General features: G+C 34.4%; 1 protein-coding gene across 2 annotated transcripts in view; it reads right to left on the bottom strand.

Moving 5' to 3' along the window:
* Positions 1 to 24,448, bottom strand: part of LOC148955127 (popeye domain-containing protein 1-A-like) — a 129,116-nt gene that overhangs the window by 4,479 nt on the left and 100,189 nt on the right. For both annotated transcript variants that reach the window (XM_089108074.1, XM_089108075.1), the window contains exons 6-7: positions 21,994 to 22,075; positions 18,126 to 18,267 (exon numbers count right to left, since the gene is read on the bottom strand). In XM_089108074.1, the coding sequence (XP_088964200.1) occupies positions 18,126 to 18,267; positions 21,994 to 22,075 (224 nt within the window). The remainder of the gene's footprint in view (positions 1 to 18,125; positions 18,268 to 21,993; positions 22,076 to 24,448) is intronic.

Raw genomic sequence — 24,448 nt, 5'->3', positions numbered from 1 at the left:
TAAAGAATTAAGAAATACCGAATTTGAATGAAAAGTATTTTTATAGAACTTTAGAATAAAGAGCGAGGCTTGAGGAAGCGGCAGCCCCCCTCACCTACAAAATAATTTTTTTCGTTTTAAGTTTTAATGTTGCCCCTTACTTTCAGTTAAAAAAAATGTTGTTTTTGAATTTAATTTCTGACCGTTTTTAAAATAATGCCACGATAGCCTCCCCCTTCTCTGTGGAAAATTCCCCCTAACAAGTTCCGCCTGTAGGCTTTCCTCAATCCGCCCAAAAAATGTCCCAGTAGAACTCCCCACCCACAGGAATTTCCATATATTTCCCAATAACAAATTCTATATTTGAACAATGGGCAAATTGCGTAGTTTAAAGCCGTTTTCTCAGGGACTTTGAGGGGACAAATGTCATTTCCAAATACATATTTATTGGACTTTTCAACTATGCTGGATCAAATGACTATCTAAAAATTTTAATCGAGTGTCTTTGGGAAAAAAGGCGTGGGAAGTTGGCTAATTTTCTTCCGATCTTTTTGGGTCTCTTAAAAAGAGTACTAGAATTTTGATTTCAATTCAAATGGGCCCTCTTTGATATTCTAGGACCACTGGGTTGATATAATCACTCCTGGGAAAAACAAAATAATACACACGCATCACGTGGTCTTTCTTCTGGGAAAGAAAACACCAACAAAAGAATTCATATTTTTGTAGGTAGGAGCTTGAAACAACTACAGTAAGGTGCTCATATATGCTAAATCTGATGGTGCGATTTTCAATAGGATGGCTTGATTTTTTGGGGGGTGTTTTCCCCCTTTTTACAAAATCAGGTAAATTTCCTTAGGCTTGAAGTTTTTGATGGGCAAGATTAAACTTAATGAATTTTATATATTTAGAATCATCACAAACAGCCAATTCTTTTGCAGGATCTATCATAGGCAGCGCAATAGCGCTGCCTAGTAAAGAACGATGTTGGCACAATGTATTATTTATTTTTATTTCTTGGTCTTAAACCTTAGACCTCCTTCGATACCTTCGTATCGAAGGAGTTGTCGTAGAAACTTCGAAAAGGGCTCATTCGATTGGGAATTGGAGTGGCTAGTGCTCTTTTAATAGTCGAAAGTGATTGGAGGGCAACTAGCCCCCCCCCCCTCACGCCCATCATTCCCCCAAACACATCCAATAAAAATTCTGAGATAACCATTTTGTTAAGCGTAGTTGATTTCCAGATAGAAAAAATATTGTTGAGGAGGTCACTCCCCCACAACCCTCAGGGCAAGGATTTTAATTTATGCCCTGGGGGCATATAAGACCGATGTTGGTACAATGTATTATTTATTTTTTTTTTCCTTTAGTCCAGGGCACTTCGTATCAAATAAGTTGTTGTAGAAACCTCGAAAAGGGCTCATTCAATTGGAAATGGGAGTGGCTTGTGCCCTTTTTAATAGTTGAAAGCGATTAAAAGGCAACTAACACCCCTTCCACGCCCACCAGTTCCCGAAATACATCTAGTCAAAATTTTGAGATAGCCATTTTGTTCAGTGTAGTTTATTTCCAGATAAAAATTATGTTTTTGAGGACGACACTCCCCCACAGCCGTCAGGGCAAGGGTTGTAAGTTATGCCCTGGGCGCATATAAGGTTTTTACAGAAAGCGCTTTCGTAATAACTTCAAAAACTGCTCATTAGATTGGAAATTCAAAAGGCTAGTGTCTTTTTTAATAGTCGAAAGTGATCGGAGGGCAACTAAGACTCCTTCCAACCCCACCATTTCCCCAAACTCATTCAATTAAAATTTTGAGATAGTCATTTTGTTTCATGCAGTTTAACGTTCAGGAAATTAAATATTTGAGCAGGAAAGTCCCCCCACAGTCTTCAGGGCAAGGGTTATAAGTTATACGCTGGGGGCATATAAGTTTTTATTGAGATCTTTGTTGTAGAAACTTGAAAAAGGGCTCATTCGATTGGAAATTCAAAGGTTTAGTGCCCTTTTTAATAGTCAAAAGTGATTTGAAGGCAACTAACCCCCCTCTCACGCCCATCTTTTCCCCAAACACATCCAATCAAAATTTTTTGATAGTCATTTTGTTCAGCCTAAATGATTTCCAGATAGAAATTATGTTTTTGAGGAGGACACTCCCCCACATTACTCAGAGCAAGGGTTTTAAGTTATATCCTGGGGACATATAAGGTTTTTTATTGAGAGCGTTGTCGTAGAAACTTCAAAAAAGGCTCATTAAGATAGCCATTTTGTTCAACGTAGTTGAAAGTTCTGAAAATTTGGTCTTTGAGCATGAACCCCCCCCCCCCCCCTCACAGTCCTCAGGGCAAAGGTTGTAAGTTATGAACTTGTGGCAAATAAGGTTTTTATTTATCTTCAAAAAGGGTTCATTCGATTGGAAATTGAAATGGCTAGTGCCCTTTTTAATTGTCGAAAGTGATTGGAAGGCAACTAATACCCCTTCTACGCCCACCATTTGCCCAAAAAACATCCAATAGAAATTTTGAGATAGCCATTTTGTTCCACGCAGTTTAAAGTTCAGGAAATTATATCTTTGAATAGAACACTCCCCCCCCCACAGTCTCCAGGGCAAGGGTTATAAGTTATGCCCTGGGGGCATATAAGTTTTTATTGAAATTTTTGTCGTAGAAACTTGAAAAAGGGCTCATTCAATTGAAAATTCAAAGTGCTAGTGCCGTTTTTAATAGTCTCGAAAGTGATTTGAGGGCAACTAACCTCCGTCTCACGCCCACCTTTTCCCCAAACACATCCAATCAACATTTTTAGATAGCCATTTTATTCAACGTAGTTAAAATTTTTGGAAATTAGGTGTTTAAGGATGATAACCTCTCCACCCCCACAGCTCTCAGGACAAGGGTTGTTAGTTATGCCCTGGGGGCATATAAGGCTTTTTATAGAAAGCGACGTTGTAGAAACTTCGAAAAGGGCTCATTCAATTGGAAACGGAAAGGGCTAGTGCCCTTTTAATAGTCGAATCTGATTGAAGGGCAACTAACCCCCTCTCAAACCCACCATTTCCCCAAGCCTGTCCAATCAAAATTTTGAGATATCCATTTTGTTCAACGTAGTCGAAAGTTCTGGAAATTAGGTGTTTTAGGATGATAACCCCATCAGAGCCCTCAGTGCAAGGGTTGTAAGTTATGCCCTGGGGGCATATAAGGTTTATATAGAAAGTTGTTGTAGAAATTTCAAAAAGGGCTCATTTGAATATGAGTGGAGAGTAATTAACCCCCCTCAAGCGCCCACCATTTCCTCACACACATTCAATCAAAGTTTAGAGATGGCCATTTTGTTCAACGTATTGAAAAGGTTTTGAAATTATGTATTTAAGGATGACAAACCCCCCAGAGCCCCATGCGCAAAGGTTGTAAGTTACGCCCGGGGGGCATATAAATGTTTTATACATAGATTTGTCGTAAAAACTTCAAAGGGGGCCCATTCAATTTGAAATTGAGAGGGCTAGTGCCCTTTTCAATAGTTGAAAGTGATTGGAGGGTAACTAACCCCCCTCTCATGCCCACCCGTCCCCCGAATACATCCAATCAAAATTGTCAGTTAGCCATTTTTTTCAACGTTGCAAAAAGTTCTAGAAATTAGGTCTTTGAGGATGACAACCCCCCCCCCCCAGCCTGCAGGGCCAGGGTTGTAAGGTATGCCCTGGGGGAATTTAAGGTTTTTATCGAAAGCTTTGTCGTAGAAACTTCAAAAGGGCTCATTTGAATGGAAATTGAAAGGGCCAATACCTTTTTTAATAGTTGAAAGTGATTGGAGAGCGACTAACGCCCCTCTCACGCCCACTATTTTCCAAAACATATCCAATCAAAATTTTGAGATAGTCATTTTGTTTAAAGTTGTTGAAAGTTCTGGAAATTAGGTCTTAAAGGATGACAACCACCCTCACAGCCCTTAGGGTAAGGGTTGTAATTTGTGCCTTGGGGCATATAAGGTGTTATAGAAAACGTTGTAGTAGAAACTCAAAAAGGGCTCATTCGATTGGAAATCTAAAGGCTTAGTGTCCTTTATAATAGTTGAAAGTGATTGGAAGGCTTGACATTTTTATAGTAAAGATCGATGTGGGTATAATGTATTATTTTTTTGTTGTTGTTGTTGTTTAGACCAGGGAACTTCCTATTGAAGGAGTTGTCGTAGGAACTTCGAAAAGGGCTCATTCGATTGAAAATAGAAAGGGTTGATGCCCTTTTAATAGTCGTAAGTGATCAGAAGAAAACTAATCCCCCTCCCACGCCCACCCTCCCGTTTGCCTTTATGTTTAAAAACTAAATGTTGCCTTAAGATTAAATCAAAATGCACTGTGTTAATGCTAATTCCAAGTCAGGCATCTCAGCAGTATCCGAAGAAGGACTGATGGTATTATGTTCAAACTTTCGGGGCTACTTCTGCTCTTAAAATTTAACCAAATCAAAATAGCGTAAGTGTATCCAAGCTATCAGAGAAAGTAAACAGGTTTTTTTCCGAATGGTATCATGTTTTCCATTTCAGGTCAACTAGAGGAGGTATGAAACTAAATTAAACACTGTTTTTTGTGTCCAGATTTTAAAAGGGTATATGTTGTTAAAAATTGCTGAAAATTTTTCTCCAGCATACAAACTATAAATTCTTAAAAAAAACAAAAAGATTTAAAGTATTATTTTCTTTTTCCCTGAAAAGAGTATGTCAGTATAAATGAACAGAAATTAATAAAAAAATCTTTTTCCACAAAATAAGCTTTTCAGAGAAAAGTAAAGAACTCCATTAAACAAAAAATGAGCAAAAATAAAATCAAATAATCTACAAAGCGTGAAACTACCACAAATCAGCATCGACATATAAATGAAACCCAAAACGAACAGAAATTACAATAAATAACCGAGTCAAACTCAAAACGAGCAGAATCTAACATAAGTTGGGCTCAAAACCCATATGCCTTCCCAAGGCCAGAACATAATTTGCACTTTACTGAAAAAAATACAAATGAATGTGCATTCTCATTTTAATATATATATATACTGATATTTAGTAATCAAAATGTTAATATTATTTGATTTATTAAAATTGTAGAAGTAAAAACATTTATATTTTTTCAGTTTTTTCTCTTTCTTGCAGCTCGTTATCTCAAGCTGTTTGATCACCATCGATATTTTAACAGTAAGACAATTGCCCTGCTTTGAGGCTAGACTACCAGACAGCTCTTTTTTTTTATCAGCAGGGCTGACCTACTAGAGGTCCTACCACGAGTACTCTTCGCTTGATAGAGAAATCGAAAAACATAATTTGGGTAGAAGAGAATTCTAGCAGATAACGGCTGTCACTCGTAAGAAATAATTTCTGGAGATCCGCCGCATTAAACTCAGAAAAAGTTTAGACAGCAAGAGAAATTTAATACTTTCCATTGATTTTCCGTGACACGAATTTTGTTTTTAGTTAAGGCATAGAAGTTCTTCAATAGAGAGGGATAGACATAGCACTTAAGACTATAGCACGCACGATCCGAGGGATTACAGTTGACACTCCTGTGCTTTTTACAAGAATGATGTTCAATTGCCGAATGTTCAGATTCACCACATCTGGAGAACCTCTGCTTTCCTTTATGTGCAGATGCACGATGACCGTATGATTGGTACGAAAAGTATTGGAGTGGCAAGTGTTTGAACATACTAATAGGCAGTCTCTCATGTCTTATTACAAGTGAGGAAGAAAGGCAGAATCAAGAACAACCTTTGACTTAAAATAAAGCTTGAATGATCTGCTGTTGCAAATTCGATTTGTGCTACGACAGTTAACTGTAAAACTACAGAGGTTCATTTCATCCACTTTTTCAGGGACCTAACGGTCTAATGCCAGTAAATGATGGACACTTAAGCTTCGGATCGACATTAGTATTTCTGTCTGTTATGTTTGATGCAATTGACTGACCGCGAATTTTGTCATCCGTGAACATTTTACAGGTTTATTAAGGTCCGACAGAGGACTCTTGAGAATAGCAGAATATGGTAAATTGGTAGAGGGACTGACTAATTAATTGAATGTTGTAGCATGATTCGACTCATGATTCTGACTAATCGATGCAGCAGGTTTCTCAGATTCACGGGCCTTTTTCTCAGGTCCAATAGAGGTCTTCAAATCGTTAGAAAAAAAAGTCTGTCACTTTCTCAGTAACCTTATCATTTATTTCACCAGGTGAAGTGGGAATCTTATTAAGCCGTAAGATCACAAATTTCTGTAGTTTGACCTGATTAGCCTCGCACCAATTGAACAGTTTTAGGATTGCGATTGAATTATCTGAAGTCTTAGTCGATTAATGCCTAATAATCCCCTTTAGCTTTCATAATTGCGTCCTTGTCGAAAAACCCCGCAGCAATTTATCAATTGTCATCCATCTGATTTGCGAGTAATACTGGCGATAAATATATCTTTGTGTTGCATTATGTACTAGCCTTTCATTATCATTCGACATTGTGCTTGCTTAACAGCATCTAAACTTTCTTTCAAAGACCATATATACCTGTTCCCCACAATTTAAGAGGTTAGTCCTCGTAGGTATCGTGGTACTGTGAAATACATACCACTTGTCTCCCGCAGTTTAATTGACTAGTCTCGGCAGGCTCAACGTTTATTAAGGCCTATTTCTTCCTGTAATTTAAAAAATTTTCGGCACTGACATAGTCTGTCGGTAATTTACAGTTCGTGGATTTGTCGACTTCGAATCTTCGCTTGGCAACAATGTCCAAATTTGAAAAATGTAGCAGGTGTGCTATAGGATATTAACAAGGGAACTTTTAAAAATAAATTATGCAATTTCACTTACAATACTGGCCTAAAGAAACTGGTTTTAATGTCCACGGATTAGGTATTGATTAGAAGCACTTCAGTTATAAAAAACACATTTTTGAGAATTCCCAAAACAATAGTAAGAAACCTCTCAGTTATGACGTTAAAACGAAATAAAAAGCACATGTTCATATTCAACAACAAGGAAAATGAAACTATTGCATGGGTGGCACTGATGTGTCCCTTTTTTCCCCCACAGGTGATTGTAAAGAGCCAGTGGTTGTATGGCATAGGGAAAGGGCTCATTGGAACTAATTGGAAATACTTATTGTCCTCTTTAAGTAACGAAAGATATCACTCCACAAAAAAGTGCAATTTTTCTGCTGTTTCCTGCTGCAAAATATCAATCTTTGTCCGAGTTGGTTGAAAATACTGGTAAATGCAAATTTTGAGGTCCCAACCAATTTTGAATCGAATGAAATGCTTAACTGGAGGCTTACAGTCCCTAATATTGAAAAACGACGAAAATCAAATTTTAGTATAGGTCTGTTGCGTCCCCTTTTCTTTTCTTTTTTTTTCAGTGATGATCGTTTCGAACTAGAGTTTGTAGTTTGTCATAAGGGGTACACTTATACGTAAATTAAAATTCTAACGCTCTATACAGGTAAAAAAATAAAACAAGACATCATGTCATAGGAAAGTGCCATTTTATGCGACAAAACAATATTTTTGGTCGAATAGGGCCAAAATCCCAATGAGTGAAAATTCTTTAATACCCAATTCATTGGAATTTATTTAAAAGATTGTCTTAACACCCCTTTCCCAAAATGTCTCCTTGCCCGAAATCTCAATCTTCTTTTGTTACATTACTTGTCCTTCTCTGCGCACTTCAGGCAGTGCCCATCAATCCATGCTTGAGTCTTTTACAGTATCCATCTCTATCTTTCACCCCTCAAAGGCCACCGGATCTTGATGTGCTTGGATAAAACTTGAATTTTTCATAAATTTTCGTGTTTTGCATGTTTCATATATTTTAGTGTTAACGTGTGCGCGAGACGGTGTTTTACTCCCAGAGAATACCCCCCAGAAAACTTCCCCACGATAATTTTCCCCCATGGAAAATTCCCCCATCCACAAAATTGAGCAGCTACAGAGAATGTACGAAAGAGGTACCTCAATATGTCGATTGTATGTCCTAAGGGGTAGCAAAAGGACCAGACATCAAAAAGAGTTTTAGGACAAGGGCTGGTTGGTCTCCAATCACTTTTAACTAATAAAAAAGGACTAGAACTTTCAATTTACGATCAAGTGAGTATCTTCCAAAGTTTCTACGACCACGAGAGAGAGGTTGGGGATGAGGAAGGTGCAGCCCCCCTCCCATATGGAATAAATTAACTAATCTTGGGGTTTTGTGCTATTCTTTACTTTCATAATTATAGCGTAGACCAGAAACATTCCCAGAAATCAAAAGGGATTAATAATCAATTTCTACATCCATCTCCCCACCCCTTCCTTAGAACTAATTCTGTATTTACCTGAATGCTCAATAAGAGTTAGATTATTTTGGCATTAAAATGCACCCTTTGAGGCATCTGTCCTCTTCCAAAGTTTATGCAACCACCCTTCCAATAAAAAGCTTATATCTTAACAATTGGCAACTTGAATAGCTTACATCCCTTGTTCCGGGGGCTGAAAGGGGGGTCTCCACACCCAGAGGCATGATTATTTGAACTTTGGACTATTTTGAACAAAATGGCTATCTTAAAATTTTGATCAGATACGTTTGGAGAAAATGGGGGAATTATCCAGGGGGGAATTTTCCGCAGGAGGTAGGGGGACGCCTAGACTCCACATGTGCATAGGAAGATCTGAGTCTTGGGAGGATACAAGATGACCAAGGCCCACAAAAATTAGCCAAGAAATTAAAATATTGTTTAATTTGCCATTTGATGCAATATGTTAACGTAACAATCATTTCCGTCACAAATATCCACAGCTAATAAAAAAAAAATATGATAATGTTATTACAAACATCACTTAGTCAAAATAATTCCATTTGCAAGGGACTAGGGTAAACGAATCACTACCTGAGCTAGGTGAATGAAACTTTCATAAATTATCAGTAATTAATATTAGAGCAAATATTAAAAAATTTAATTCACTTGGTTCTACTCTTTATTTAAGATATAGAAGAAGTTTGTCTGAAAAGCAGTCGCTTAAGTAAGGGATAGATACTGTACGTTTGGGATGAAAAGATTTTTTTTTCTTTCGTGTCTTTTTATGTAAACATAAAAATACCCTGTTTTAGACCCTGTGCCTGTTTTAGAACTTGTATGATATACCCCCTACCTTATATTCTTCGGATATGTTTTTCTGACGCTCAATCCAAATGAAATATACCTAAGTATGATAAAAATATAATACTTTAGAAAAAAAAATTGGGGTATATATTTTCACATCAGGGGGGGGGGTAAAGTATAGCGGGTCTGCATGCCTAATGCATTACGTACAATTATTCTGCATATTATGCAGTAAGAATTGTTTTCTATTTTCACACTTCAACTTCAACTTCAATACGTTACCCCAACCCCCTCCTATTGTGCAAATATATTGCCCAGATTAAGGATTTTCCATCTATTCTGTCACTACTCTTTGTCTTGACTCACGCTAAGCTGAAAGAAACTAACAAAAAACCGGTTCTACCAAGCGTCAATGAATGAGCAACTTGAGCGTTAGGGGGTTTATCATACATGCACCCCTGTTTTTTTACATCACCCCCTCCTGTGTGTCTTGCCTGACGAATGTCATATCTCATAGTACTAAAGAGCACAATTGGATCTTTTTTGGAAGAACTAGAATACATGATTTGGATAAAAGTGACCATAGCAAATTCAATCAAGCAAAGTTTCTACAGTTTTTGCACATGTTTCGTACTTGTTTACCTGATGCTATACACTTAGACTTAATAAGTGGGTTTTATGTTGCAAAAAAATTATACAACTAAAGCATGTTGCTTCATAGATAATAGCGTTTTCTCTCTACAATTCTTATTTATACGATAAAGTGAATTTTGATAAACTAGCGCTTTACTGAAAGCTGATCTCGCTTTAGTTTTCGAGAGAATTTTAACTGTACATTAGGCATTATCGGTACCATTACTGGTGAAAGAATTTTTTAAAACGTTTATAAATTCGCCTTTAATTTTCTGCAGGCTATTCAACGATTTTGCAACTCCTAAAAGAACCTTTTTTTTTGCCCGGTTGCGGTTTTTTTTAAGCAAAGCGCTGGTTTTTGCTAAATTCTATAAATGTAGGGAAATATAGTAAGTCAGTTAATTTAAAGTAGTTTAAAAATATATGGTGTCAACAATATAAATCAATAATATATGTCATTAAAAACATAAGTCAATAAGATAAGGGGAATAAAAGTGGTAACAAATACTTGTTGATGTAGTACCTCCAACCAATCCCTTCCCCAAAAGAACCAACTTGTAAAGTTCTAAGAATCAGAATTCCATAAAATGTCAATGGATGTTATAACCGAAAATGATCAGTAACACATGTCTGGTCATTTCTCTACCTATCAATTTAGTTAATTTTTAAGCAAAAAATCTTAAATATTCCCAAAGTCCATCCCTTGGAGCTTGTAAGTCCCAAGCTAGTTCGAACTGAAAAATTATTGAATTGATGCAGTTTCCAGGGAACATATAAAGCTCTTTAGCTTCTTATACACGGGGATATAAAAGGGTCATTCAATAAGTAACGAGACAAGTATATGTACCTCGGAAACGATTTACATTTCAAAACTTGTTCTAATAAGAACGCCTTTGTTCTGATTTGTGTACAGTCTCTTTAAGGGGTCCAAACAAATGCAAGCCTGATGGACGAGTTCAGGGCAATAGGGGTGATTTGAAAGGGTCTCACACCCCAGTTTTGAACTATTTTTAGATTTATTAGTGACACTTGTGGGTGTACATTTTTATCGAGAGAACATCTTTAGTACACTTTTAGTCATGAATCCACGACGTTTCATTCGAATGGAAAGGCTTATTTTTTGTGAGCATATCGCTGTAATAGTGGTTGTTACTGGCTCTTCAATCTTCAGGACAGTCACAATAGGTAGGCTCCTGTGAATTCCCAAATACTGTATACATGCTTTAAGGCCTGCCATTTGAACAAAACTTCGTGGACTTTTGACTAAAGGTGCTATTTTCTTCGGGACGATGCACGTCCACATGTGGCACTGCTAAGCCAAGAAACTGTTTAAAAACCGGGATCCAAGATCCCTCTAAATACTCATGCTACCCTAACCTTGCCTTTCAGACTTTCATTTGGTTGGACCCCTTAAAGAGACTCTACATGGAATATATTTACGGTTGAGTGAGGAAGTTAAAAATCCAGTGCAAACGTGGCTTAGAGTGAAGAATTTTATACCAGAGACATATATAAATTCGAACAACGACGGGATAGGTGACAAATGTTGCCGAGGACTGCGTTGAATAGTAGCCAAAATGTTGAACTGATTTGATAAATCGTTTCTGAGCTACAGTGATTTGTCTCTTTACTTGTTGAATGACACACGTTTTATCATACTTTCTATCTTGGTTATTGGTTTTTGTATTGTACCAGAACCAATTACCTGCTATCCTGACTTTAGAATTAAAAGAGCACCAACTTGGGCTCGTAAGACTGATTTTAATGAGACGACAATTATTTTATTCTTTTTAAGTTTCACCTTCGCTGTTTACTTATACCAGAAGATCTTTGATTTTAAAATGTATCTTTAAGCTGCCCATATTCAAAGTAAGAATCTAATTCCTTACGGTCAACCGTAAAATGCTAAATGGTAATATCAAACTCACTGACATTTATCACACAAGAATATTTATTGAATACTCAAGTAGGCAGAATTAAAATCACAACCATCTTTTGCCTACTTTAATTTTTTTTATGTTTAAGTTCCACTCTTTGAATAGTTATGCTTGAATTGGACTATCACTCCATCAATACTTTTCTTTCTTGAACACTTTTTGCCATTAATAATTTTCTGTAGAGAAACAGCAAATTAAACTGTTAAGAACCTCTCCCATGTGCGAATGGAGAATTTAAATCAATGAAATCTATTTCACACTATTTTTTAAACTGTTTAAACTAATTATCTACTCGCGTCCATTCAATTGTAAAATTAAATATAGGCCTACATCTTCCACTTCTTCGAAGAGTAATCATTAAAAGTTTTGTTAAAACACCAATCTTACATTACCCTTTACCCTGTTTTATATTTAGCTTCAATTGTTTTGAGTAGTCATGCTTAAATTGGACTATCACCCCATCAATGATTTTCTTTCTTGAACACTTTTTGCCACTGATAATTTTCTGTAGAGAAACAGCAAATAATACTTGTAGAGAAACAGCAAATAAAACTGTTCAGAAACAGCAAATAATGCTTGTAGAGAAACAGCAAATAAAATTGTTCAGAACCTCTCCCATGGGCAGATGGAGAATTTAAATCAACGCAATCTATTTCAGACTTTTTTTTAAACCGTTTTAACTAAGTCTACTCGCGTCCATTCAATTGTAAAATCCGATATACATTTTCCACTTCGTCGAAGAATAATCGTTAGAAGTTTTGTCAAAGTACCAACCTTACATTGTGAAATTGCTTGGACTAGGAGAATGACTTTGTATGTAAATGTGGCCAAACTTGGGTAATTCAAAATTAGTACAAGAAAATTAAGCCATTCACCTGCCTCTTTCCGTAAATTTAGCATAAAGAAACAGTAGACAAGAGGGAAGCATAAAATCAGTTGCTGCTGATGATGATATTGTACCAATCTTCTGGTGGTAAGAAAAACCTTAGAAATTTTTTTTGCGCTAAGTATGAACAATCCGATATGTGCACTTGAAGATAAATTTAATCAAATTTCAAAGCTAAGAAGATAAATCTTGAAAAAAACAGTCTTTGGACAGTAGTAAGCATTAGAAGAAGGGCAATCACACGACTCTGTATCAAAGAGTATTTGTAGCTTATAAGATTGGTAACTGGTGCTAATGTCAGCAACAACGCCATCTAGCGTTTGACGACACTTGGCATTTTTTCCGGTTAATAATCAGAATAATTAATCTGATTAGTGTAATTGATAAAATTAGGGTAGCAATAATTGCCTGATCTCAGTTCCTGACAGAAAAACGATTACAAGACTTGAAAAATTGACAAGTGTCGCCAAATGCTAGATGGCGTTGATACTTTTTTTTTTGTTGACATTAGCGCCGGTTCCTACTCTTATAAGTTACCATTTTTCTTTGGTCTGTATAACAACACGGCGTTCTCAGCCTTGAAAGATGAAAAACTTCAACCATAACAATTAAAGAAGGAAAAGAAATCTAAAATCAAAAGAGAATAAAAAAAATCAAAGCAATATAAACTATAGCTGCGTAATATAGAAACCGAGGAAGTAGAGTATACAATCAATGAGCTACACCAATCAGCACAATAAAGAAGCAACTGATAATAAGCTACTTAAAACAATTGAAAGAGAATTTAATTATTTTATTGAGAAACAATATTTTTATTGGTATCCAGTACAGATTGACGCTTGGGTTTTCTTGGGTTTCCTATTGACGCTTGGGTTTTCTATTTAATTTAATCCCTCTATGATTTTGGATGAACGAATGAAATTCTTTACAACAAGTTCATTTTCCTAAAATAGCATCATAAATTTGAATTGATATTTAAACTACTTGTGTCTCTGTTAATTACTAAATCTTTGAAAATATGTGTTGTTTTTTTGTTTTTGTTTTTTTGCAGTTTTTTCTATGGCTTCCCTGACCCATTGCATGAGCCTTTATAAGTGGAAATAGTTGTTGTTTCCTCAAATTGTAAAAAACAGTTAGGGCCAAGACCGTACCTGGAGAGAGGGTAAGGGGTTAGAACATCCCCCCCCCGAATATTTTTTTTCCGACCCCCAATTTCTTTAATTCTTTTTAAACGTAGAAAAATGCATATATATAAATTCTTGATGCATTTCTTGAAATTTTTTATTATACCCCTCCCCTCCCCCCTCATATAAGAATTTTTGATGCACCCTTGGTTAAGATGAAGAAATATGCTCTGCGGAAACAGAAATAAAAGCTTTACATGTTTTTCTAAATAAAGAGATTTATCTATGCAATTACGGTGCTCAATTTTGTGAAAATTGCTGATGAGTCTTGCCAATGTCAGCTGTTTCTGTGTTGTTAGTAGACCGGTACCAAAACCTGTGGAGTGTTGCAGCAACTGTGACCCATGGGTCTCAGTTGCAGAGCAATACATGCAACTCTACCTCACGGATAATATATGTGTATACTCCCATGTCACGTTTGCAAAAGATTTATTATCATTATAAGTTATTATTTGTTAGGTCAACGGGTAGTTAGAGAACTTCTGCAGTAGGTTTTGTGTACGAAATAATTGTCCAAATCTATATCCACATCACAGTTCATATAATTATCCAGTAAGCTTATCGCAGATCATTTCTGGTCTTCGTTCTCGGTGCGAACAAAAAGCTCCTCCCACTTCTTCGTGCAGTTATTAATAGCGGGTTTCCACTTGTTTCCGATTGTTTCGCGTAAAGTGCATTATTCATAATAGCGGGTTTCCACTTGTTTCCGATTGTTTCGTGTCTGCCTTGTCTACCCGTGAAAAGATCTGACGCCGCTTATGTTTCTACGTTCTCTGGAGCACTCGCACCCCGGTCCGGGTTTTTATAATGGGTAAGATAGGGAATGATCATACTGGATAATTATATGAACTGTGATCCACATAGTCTTTGTTTTACCAGTATTTAGACCTCGTACTATTTACCACGGGTAATGAACATCAGTGAAATGCTCATTGCGTAAACTTTTATTTGTTAGTGCACGGCTTATCTTCGGACATAGGAAAGGACATGTGTTTTTGCTTACTTCTCATGGCATTACACATTTAAAATAAAAGAAATATCAAAATTGAAAATTTTAGCAAAAATCTGAAAAATCTAAACTTATATTTTGAAATCAAGATTTCCAGTATTATTTCCCAAATAATTACGAGAGATGCAGAAATTATGCTTTGGTCGTCCAAGAGATAACATGAAGTTCTACTAGTATTAAAAGTTGTTTGATTTCTAAAAAGTTAAGCTTCGAAGCTAGGGCATTTTACTTAGAAATGTCCTGCTAGAAAATTCAGGGATATCGCAGAGTCAAAACTTCAAAGCCAAAAAAGTTACAGAAGGAATTTTGTTTATGGAAAACTAATGTAGGCTCCCGTTCCTTGAAATCGTTTGATTTTTGGAAAGCTTAGCTTCGAAGCTGGGATATTTTAGTTACAAAATGTACGAAATTCACAAAGTCAAAATTTAAAAATATGAAAGGTCACAGAAGGAATTTTATTCTGTAAAGTCAATACAGCTGCAAATCTTAGAAGATCAAGATTTACCTATGCACGTCAGAGAATATTCTACCTTTTCTATAAAAAAATTACTCATAGACATCAAACAGTTTGATAAAAAGACGTCAATTCAACAATTTCGGAAATCAACCCGAAAAACAGGAATGTGACATTCGATATCGACTTTTCCAGAGTGACTTTTAAGAAATATAAAAGAGATATGAAATTGTGTTCTCCCAGACAGGATGATATTGTCTCAGCACCATGTAAAACATGAGGAAATAACGGTTTTATCTTTATATGAAAACTAGTGGAAAATTTGCTAACTACACTAGAACTTTTCTTCCCGTTTCACGATTCTCACATCCAAGAAAAATTTTGAGTTTGCATGTCTTAGCACTTTGGAGTTATAGACAGCTGATCACTAGAAAAAACAGCAGCGAAAGCAGCAGTCTTGCTTTGCAGCACAATGAGTAGCTCATGATTATTCTACTTCCTTAGTGTTTACATGGAGTAATTATTGTGCGTATTGGTTTGATATTTTTTTATTCAATTTTGATTTTCGATTTCTTTCCTTTTCTAAATTGTTATGACTAAAAAAAAATTCTCTTTTCTATGCAGAGGACGCCTTGCTGGGACACAGGGGAAATATTCTTTCGATTGTTTTTCTTCTTTTACTTCCTATTGGTCGTAGACCCGAATTTTTGTTCGAGGTTTTCAAGCTTTGCTGCTTCAGTTTCGTCATAGTCGGTCAATTTGGCTATAGAATTTTCATTAGCCAAATTTACTTGAAAAAGTATATTGCTCATATTCAAAATATGTTGCTCAATATTCAAATTTTTTTTTATCATTTTTGTTTATAATTAACAGATAACGGGAAATAGGGAGGATTTTAGGGTTACCTTTTTTCCAAAGTAATGTTATTTCCAGTTTTATCCTACGCCTATTGAAAAAATGCCGTCAATGCAACGTGATTCATTTCCTTCTCATTCACAATTTTGATTTCAGTTCAAATCTGCGGTAATCAATGAAAAAAATCCCAAATTATTTATCCTTCGTATTAAAAGCTTCATTGTGAACGCATCGAGCTGAAAAGATTATACCGACTGCTTGGACAAGAAAAGAGAAAAAATTGACAATAAATTAAAACGACAAAACCCTAGCCTTGATTTTCTAACTATCATGTCTATCTTTATTTAGTAACTTATTGCCCACCGAATTATTGATGCCCATTTATTTGTATACTCACCCAATTATGAGGAGGGGTGGTAATATATAAAGCTTGGTTGAAAGTTCTTTAAGCACGTATAAACCTCCCTGAGGGGAGAAAGTGAAAAAGGGTTGATAAGGGGTTTTTTCTGGATAAGAGAGGCCGAGGAGCGGGAGCATAGAATTTTATTTTCAACTAATTTTTACTGTTTAAATAATCTATTCTAATGTGTAGTTTATCCTAGTTCTATATTCTGTCCAAGTAATGCAATCCAAAACCAACACCAGGCAACGCAGATTAAATGGGAGCTTCGAAATGTAATTTATTTATGTAGATTAATGGTTAAAGCAAATTGCAGCAATTAGCTAAATGCAGAGTAAAGCACTTGCAGTGATTGCATTTCCAGAACTTTATCGTTCCAGAGAGAACGCAAATAGCAGTCTTAATGAAACATCTATCCTCTCATTGATTAACTGTTGAAAAATTAAAATTACCACACGTTTTTCTTCTTTTTTTGAGGGGGGGGAGGTAATTTTGAGTAAGGTTTCAGTTAATTTGGTTGTTGTAATTCGAAATGTGTTATGTGATATTTTTTTGTGAAATGAGCCTCGTAGCCTACACTCTTAAATGTATCATGCTGTATCGATGGTATCATTAGATTTGGGGTGTTTTATTTGGTTTTAGAGATGCTTATAATTGCCTATTCATTCAAAGAGTGCATAATACAGTGCAAAATACATTTAAAATACGTAAATATCCAAATAAGTAAAATGTACAAGAAAAGTAATATATAGATCCCTTTTTCTCACTTGAAAAAATACAAAAAAAACTAGATCTTTGAAATCTATGCTGCTTTGCTGGATCTTTGATGCCTATAGATAACTTTTTTGTGCATGTATCTGTTTTTTAATAACAGAAGAAAAAGAGAGCAAAAAGAAGAGATTTTTAGTTTATTTGTTCCCTGCAAAGTTTTTGCTTTCGGATAAAAATCTTTCGAAGATTAATGCTAGATTTTGCTAACATCCATAATGTACTAATGGAAAAATTAGATGATCAATTTTTCCAAAATCAGAATGGTCAAAAGTTATCCATAAAACAATGTTTTGACTAAGTGAACGCACTTTTTAAGTGCTAAATGAAAGCACGCTTTTTTAAGTTCTGAAAGCACTTATGGTTTAACCTGCACAAACTATTGTATTTTTCCTAATCTGAAATGAATGCTGTGGAATTAGCACAGCCAAGGTTATCTTTAGTTTAAGTTCCGTTTTTCATCATTTTAAATGCGTTATGCATTTAATTGTTGATTAAATTTGAACGCTTAAAGAACAAATCCAGAGATAGCAACCTAAAAAATAACTTAAATTGAGAATTAAAACCTATGACTCAAATTCGACTAAACATGCCACTATATGTTATCAATATCTCAAAACTGCAAACAAAAAAGAGAAGAGAGAAAAAACAAATTAAATTTGATTTTCTAACCTCTTTCTATTTTCCAAATCATCAGTTTGATATGCTGGTGACAAAGCCAAAAAACCATCAACAACAAAAACGACGAAGAATAGGCTAATAGACATTCACTCCCCTCACTCCAGCTGAAACTTCTACTTTTTGGTTACCATATTTTTGAACAGGACTGCAACACTTTGTAGGGCATTATAGAGTGATAACGGTTAATAAATCAAATAAATTTTGACTTCGTTTTTTTGTACAAAATATGACTCACCTTAGAAAACGTCTTGCTGGACCGCTGTTTCTATCTCTATTCTTGGGTTTCTTTTTTGGTGGACTCGGCATAAAAGTTTGGACAGCGGACGACAAGTCAGTACTCACAATAGGATAAGGCTTGCTATCTCCAGCTAGTAACACTGAAAGGTTTAAAATCAATTTCTAAAAGATTTCTAATAGTTTCTAACTACCAAATCGAATGCAAAAATAATTTTTATTCGAACGAATCTCAACTGACCCATCAGCATTGACGTCAGGGCTAGTATGAAGCTTATATATAAAAAAAAGGGAGATTCATTTCCTTGATTTTGGGAACGAGATAGTATTATATATTCGATACAGATTGTCAATGATAGTATTACCGAAGCAATTTTCCTATCTTTTACTAAGAAATGGCACACAAAGCCAATGAATTTCAACGAATAGAAATAAAACCATGGCTATTTTGTATACAAAACAAGGTGTCAGCGCAAACAAAATGAAAATGTGTAAAAAACGACGAAATTAAAACGACGCAGGCTCAAATTGAAGGCACTCTGTGAGTTTTTGGTGGGCTATTTTTATGCAGTCCGGTGGCTTTCACATTTCTACGTGTAATGACAATCATTCGATAGCTGAGATTAAACCATTCCGGTTTTTATACCCTTTAATAGAAGACAAGCCTCCTTTAGTAAACAGTGCATATGCTCCGCCTCTAACCCCGTTTAGTCAATGGTATGTTCCCTCCGTCTCCAATACCCTACAGTCAATATTGTATGCACTTCACCTCAGACCCTCTTTGGTCAACAGTACAAATACTTTGATTCCGACCCCGGTTTATGTCCCCTGTACAAGTCTTGGGTATGTTATTTGCTTCAGTCCTGTAGTTTTCATATTTCAAGGTAAGACAATAATTTTCGTATTATTTTGTTGCCAAGATTCAGTATTATCTATCTACCAAATTACATTTCTGAAGCTTCATTTTAATTTTTTAGGTTGAAAATACGTTGAGAAAATGGGAGAAATGTGTGAAAATCGGAAAATTTTCCTTTTTATAGCAATTCTCGATCTTTCCCTAAAAAAACTGGGCATAGCTAAGAGATGTTTGTTTGACTAAATTTTATATTTGGAGGGGCTTTGTACCAAATTAGGTTCTCCAAACCTTTCGATTGAAAATCCTGGGAAGATTCTGGCTCCAACAAGGTGTAACATTTCCACCATTCCAGTAAAGGGATGGAAAGGGCTTAGGGGAGCTTCAGGTCCACTATTGTCATCTAATGACATGGATTGGGAAGTATTAGAAAATTGCAAGTTTTCCTGAATCACTGTCTAATATTTTGCTTGAAGAACATTATGATAAAAAAAAAACGCTTAAAATTTATGACGTCTTCTGTAAAGTAGAAATGAAAATTTAGCCTTGGTTTCAAGAAGGTAACAAGGGGGGACTTTATCAAATAAGTATTTACTGCCCACTTCAAATAAAGGAAAACAGAACAGTAAAGACCGTAAAAAGAAAAACAAAATATGGTTAGCCAAATTAAACGTACAAAACTGCAATGTTTAACACAAAAAAAAATGAAAAGGCTAGACTGTGATAAATGCTAAGAAATAAGGGACCCAGAAAATTAAAAAATAGGACAAGGTTTTAAATTTTAAGGACAAGGATTTTAAGTTTTGCGATATCTCACAAATTACTTAAAATGGTTTTATATAAATAACAATTATATAAATAGTGTATAATTTTCATCGTCTTTTTAATGAACCAAATTGACTGTGATAAATATATTTTTCTGGAAAATACAAGTTGTCTCCCAGTAAAATTGATTAACAAAAAAGAGACAACTGTGCGAAAATCTACAGTTTTCATATAAATGTAAATTAAAATTTAGCGTTTTAAGGTTTGTGGAGTGAGGAGGGACGAAAAAATAGTGACAAAAATAAATATACTTTGAAATAGTAAAACTAAATCAATTGTCAAAAATTAATATATTTAAGAATAAATCGTTTTCTTTTCTCGGAAAATCTATAAATATTTTTATTTTACTTTTAATGTTATATAAAAAAAGAAACTGTTTTCAGAATATACATCATTTCCAGTAAAAACAAATATGACACTTTCGCCTGCATAAGAGTTTGTGAGGGATGGGAATCCATTTCTAATTTCAGATTATTTCTATTTGTTTTAAGTTTAATTTTATTATTAACGTTCTTAGGAAAACTTTTTTAAAATTAATATCAGTCGAAAGCAAAAACTTAGCTAAATAATAGGGTGTAACCAAAAGGCTGGCTTAATTGGCAACTGCTTTGTGTTATCTCTGGTGTTACTATGTAATAACTTAAGAACAGCCTACTTTTAATATTTTTGTTATACCTTTTTGCTTAATTTACGCACATACTCAGTAAATATGGTTTTGGAATTTTTATTTTAGCAGTATTCGTAGACCGTGTTTCATTTGTAGGCTACGTATTATGGAATTATCTATATTATTCATAATTTGAATCAACTAATCTTAATTCGCAAAAGGGTCACTCAGAAAAATTTTTTCTGGCTTCAGAACTAAAGCAAGACTATGGAACGTCTTTTGTTATATATTGTAATAATCTTAAGTTGAGCAATATCAACTCCGTTATTATTCCAAATAACAATACGAAAATTAGCTTGGAAACTATAAAAATATACTAAAACAAAAAGTCCAGAGACATATATGTCTCGTTTCAGAATTAGTGGTTTGATAGTCCTGGTTGGCATACAGCTTTCATGCTTTAATTTAATTTTCAAATACAACAGCTTTGAATGTCTAACCAAAGAGAATCGTCCACATAACCAAGTATGCTAGGATTAAATAAATATTAATCCTAAAAATATTTAAATAACTATTTGAGTATCTATTCTGCTCTTGTTAGGTTCACTTCGAAAGGTTATTTTTTTTTCGTTTATGTTTTTTTTTTTTTTTATGAGCACTGAGGACGACTTGGCGCAGGTCCTTTTCGAAATATTTGCTTGTTCTTCGTCTTCATATTTTGCCACTGGGTGACAAAATCCTCGTTTTCTCACCTTTTTGATTTTACTTTTCATTTATCCTATTTATTTCCTCTCTTGGTTTCATTCGTCATGCTAGGATTAAGAGTACAACGGCTAAGAAGTTGCATAGTAAACATGGTCACTTAGGAATATTGAAATAGACATCTATATCAGAGATAATCTTGTATTTGCTTAAAACAAGTTTAGCTCTGAAACTGTTAGCCAAACAAACAGCTCCGGTATATTTTTCATTCCTCTGCTCATAGCTTTAAGCATGAGCTGAAATTTTATTCCTTAAGTAGGGTTTTCTGATACGCTGAATCTGATGGTATAGCTTTCATTAAGATTTTATGACTTTTAAAGGGTGTTTCCCCCTTTTTTTGAAAATCAGGCAAATTTTCTCAGGCTCGTAGCCATTAATGGGTAAGACTCAACTTAATAAAACTTATACATATGAAATCAGCATAAAAAGCCAATTCTTTTGATACATCTATTGGTATCAAAATTCCGTTTTAGAGTTTCGGTTAGTATTGAGCCGGATAGCTCCTTACTTACAGTTCGTTACCACGAACTGTTTGATATACCAAAGCATGATGCGATATAATATTTTAGTAACAAAAATATGAAAACTACAACAGAGAATTATGGAAGGCAGGCCGCCCAGAACGCATTATATTAAATACCTAACCTAACCATCTCTATATAATAAATAGTTAATTAAAATATACCTGCATAGATACTGTTTATCCCGCTCTGGCTAAGGTGATTATCTCCGAGTGGACACAGAAAACCGGTTTCATTATAGATCAAGAAAAGGTGTGGTCACTATAACACGTAAGTACCTATATATGATAAAACTACTTACTTTTATGAATTGCTAAAGCTGGATCCTCCATTCTCAAAACTACACTTTTTAATCTGTTTTTTTGCCAGCATTCTGAACGAACCTAGAAAAGGTATTTAAAAGATATGTAATTTTATCAATCAAATGTAACTTAAGAATAGATTTAATACTAAGCCCAGTTGCCGTACTTCTACCCATCAAGTTCACCAACGAAAAGAAATGGTAAAAAATGAGCAAGCTGTTGTCCCATTAGTAGTGTTGGGCGATATTTGATATCGATATTCATATATCGGTATATCAGACCAAATATCGATATCGAATATCGAAACGTATTATCGAAACTGATATTTCATAAGGGTCTCTTACCCTCTATAGTTCCCGCGGAAAATTCACCATATGAAAATTCTCCAAATTTTCAGCATAAACCTTTGAGATTTTTTGCAGGCTTGAATACTTTCATCTATAATTGATTTTATTTATCATTATCTTATATCTTACCCTGGCATCTTTTTTACAAGAATTTACTTCTGGCTCCTGAGTCATATATGTGTGAATAAATACCAATTGAGGAGGAAAAGTCCACAACAAATTATGTTTTGATGAAAATTTTGCATATTGGATGTAATCAAAGCTAAATCAGACAGGGTGAATTTTCTCAGTCTGAAAAAATTCTGTCAGGGAAAAGGAGCTACCTTAATGTATATATTAACCTTAATAGTATATATATATATATATATATATATATATATATATATATATATATATATATATATATATATATATATATATATATATATATATATATATATATATATATATATATATATATATATATATATATATATATATGTATGTATATATATATATATATATATATATATATATATATATATATATATATATATATATATATATATATATATATATATATATATATATATATATATATATATATATATATATATATATATATATATATATATATATATATATATATATATATATATATATATATATATATATATATATATATATATATGTGTATATATGTGTGTGTGTGTGTGTGTGTGTGTGTGTGTGTGTGTGTGTGTGTGTGTGTGTGTGTGTGTGTGTGTGTGTGTGTGTGTGTAGTGTGTAGTGATATATATATACATATTTATATATATATTTATTTATATATATATTTATTTATATATATATATATATATATATATATATATATATATATATATATATATATATATATATATATATATATATATATATATATATATATATATATATATATATATATATATATATATATATATATATATATATATATATATATATATATATATGTATATATATATATATATATATATATATATATATATATATATATATATATATATATATATATATATATATATTTATATATATATATGTACATACTGCTAATACTATTAAGGTTCACCTTATGAAAATTGCCACTGAGTGGATCAAGGAAAAGGTTGTTGCTGTAGTAACTGATAATGGAGCAAATGTAGTTCGGGCTGTAAAGGATGCTGCATCCCAAGTAGGTACAGGATGGACAAATGTTTCGTACTTCGCACATACTCTGAATTTCTTTGTAGGGGGGGTGCTATTTATGATACTGCTGAATTGTTGCCTCTCGTCCAAAAGGCTAGAAATATTGTCAGCTTTTTTAGCCGTAGTGTTGTAGCTACCGACAAATTGCGCTAGGTTCAAATCTCTATTGAAAATGTTTGCACCAAAAAACTAAAACCCTATGTGACTACTAGATGGAATTCGCTTCTCACTATGTTGCGTAGTTTACAAGATTTGAAAGAGTCGGTAACAAGTTCGCTTGCGCTTCTCGGTAAAGTGAACCTCATACTCACTGACAGTAAGTGGGGGGTTATTTCGAACGTGAATTCGGTGCTTACACCCTTTGAAGAGGCAACTATTGAGCTCTCTTCTGAAAGCTTTTCCTCCATCTCGAAAATCCTACCTTTGTCTAAGATTTTGAGACGCCACCTTGCTCAAGTAAATTTTGATGTATTTTCAGATTTGGCTGATCAACTTCGAAAGCCTTTGCTGACTAAAAAACATTTTAGACTTATGAGCCTTGGTCAAGTCACACTCGTCAGAATAGCCACATATGATCACCCGCTTCTCAAGAAAATTTATATTTCACCAGAGGATCTTCTAAAAGTTAAGAGCAAAATTGCACACGAGATAGATTTGGGCTTGCTGTCTGCTGAATCTCGATCAAAAGATACAAGTACCATCGCTGTCCTCGCGATGCAGTCTTTTCAGAATCAAGTCAGTTTGTGTGGTTCACACGATGAAGTCCTTATAATCAATGCACGACATACTTCGATCTCAGCGGAATATATCATGGGTCTGCAAAGTTTCAATAGGGAGCAAGTAGTCCCAAGAGAAACTTGTCCACTCAAGTTGTGGAAGTATCGTGCTTTGGGGTCCCAAAAAT

This window comes from Artemia sp. Qi Xiang Cuo, chromosome 2 (genome assembly GCF_049724085.1).
Source record: "Artemia sp. Qi Xiang Cuo chromosome 2, ASM4972408v1, whole genome shotgun sequence".
In the NCBI taxonomy this organism is placed as follows: domain Eukaryota; kingdom Metazoa; phylum Arthropoda; class Branchiopoda; order Anostraca; family Artemiidae; genus Artemia; species Artemia sp. Qi Xiang Cuo.
This window is presented reverse-complemented; position numbering and strand designations above follow the sequence as displayed.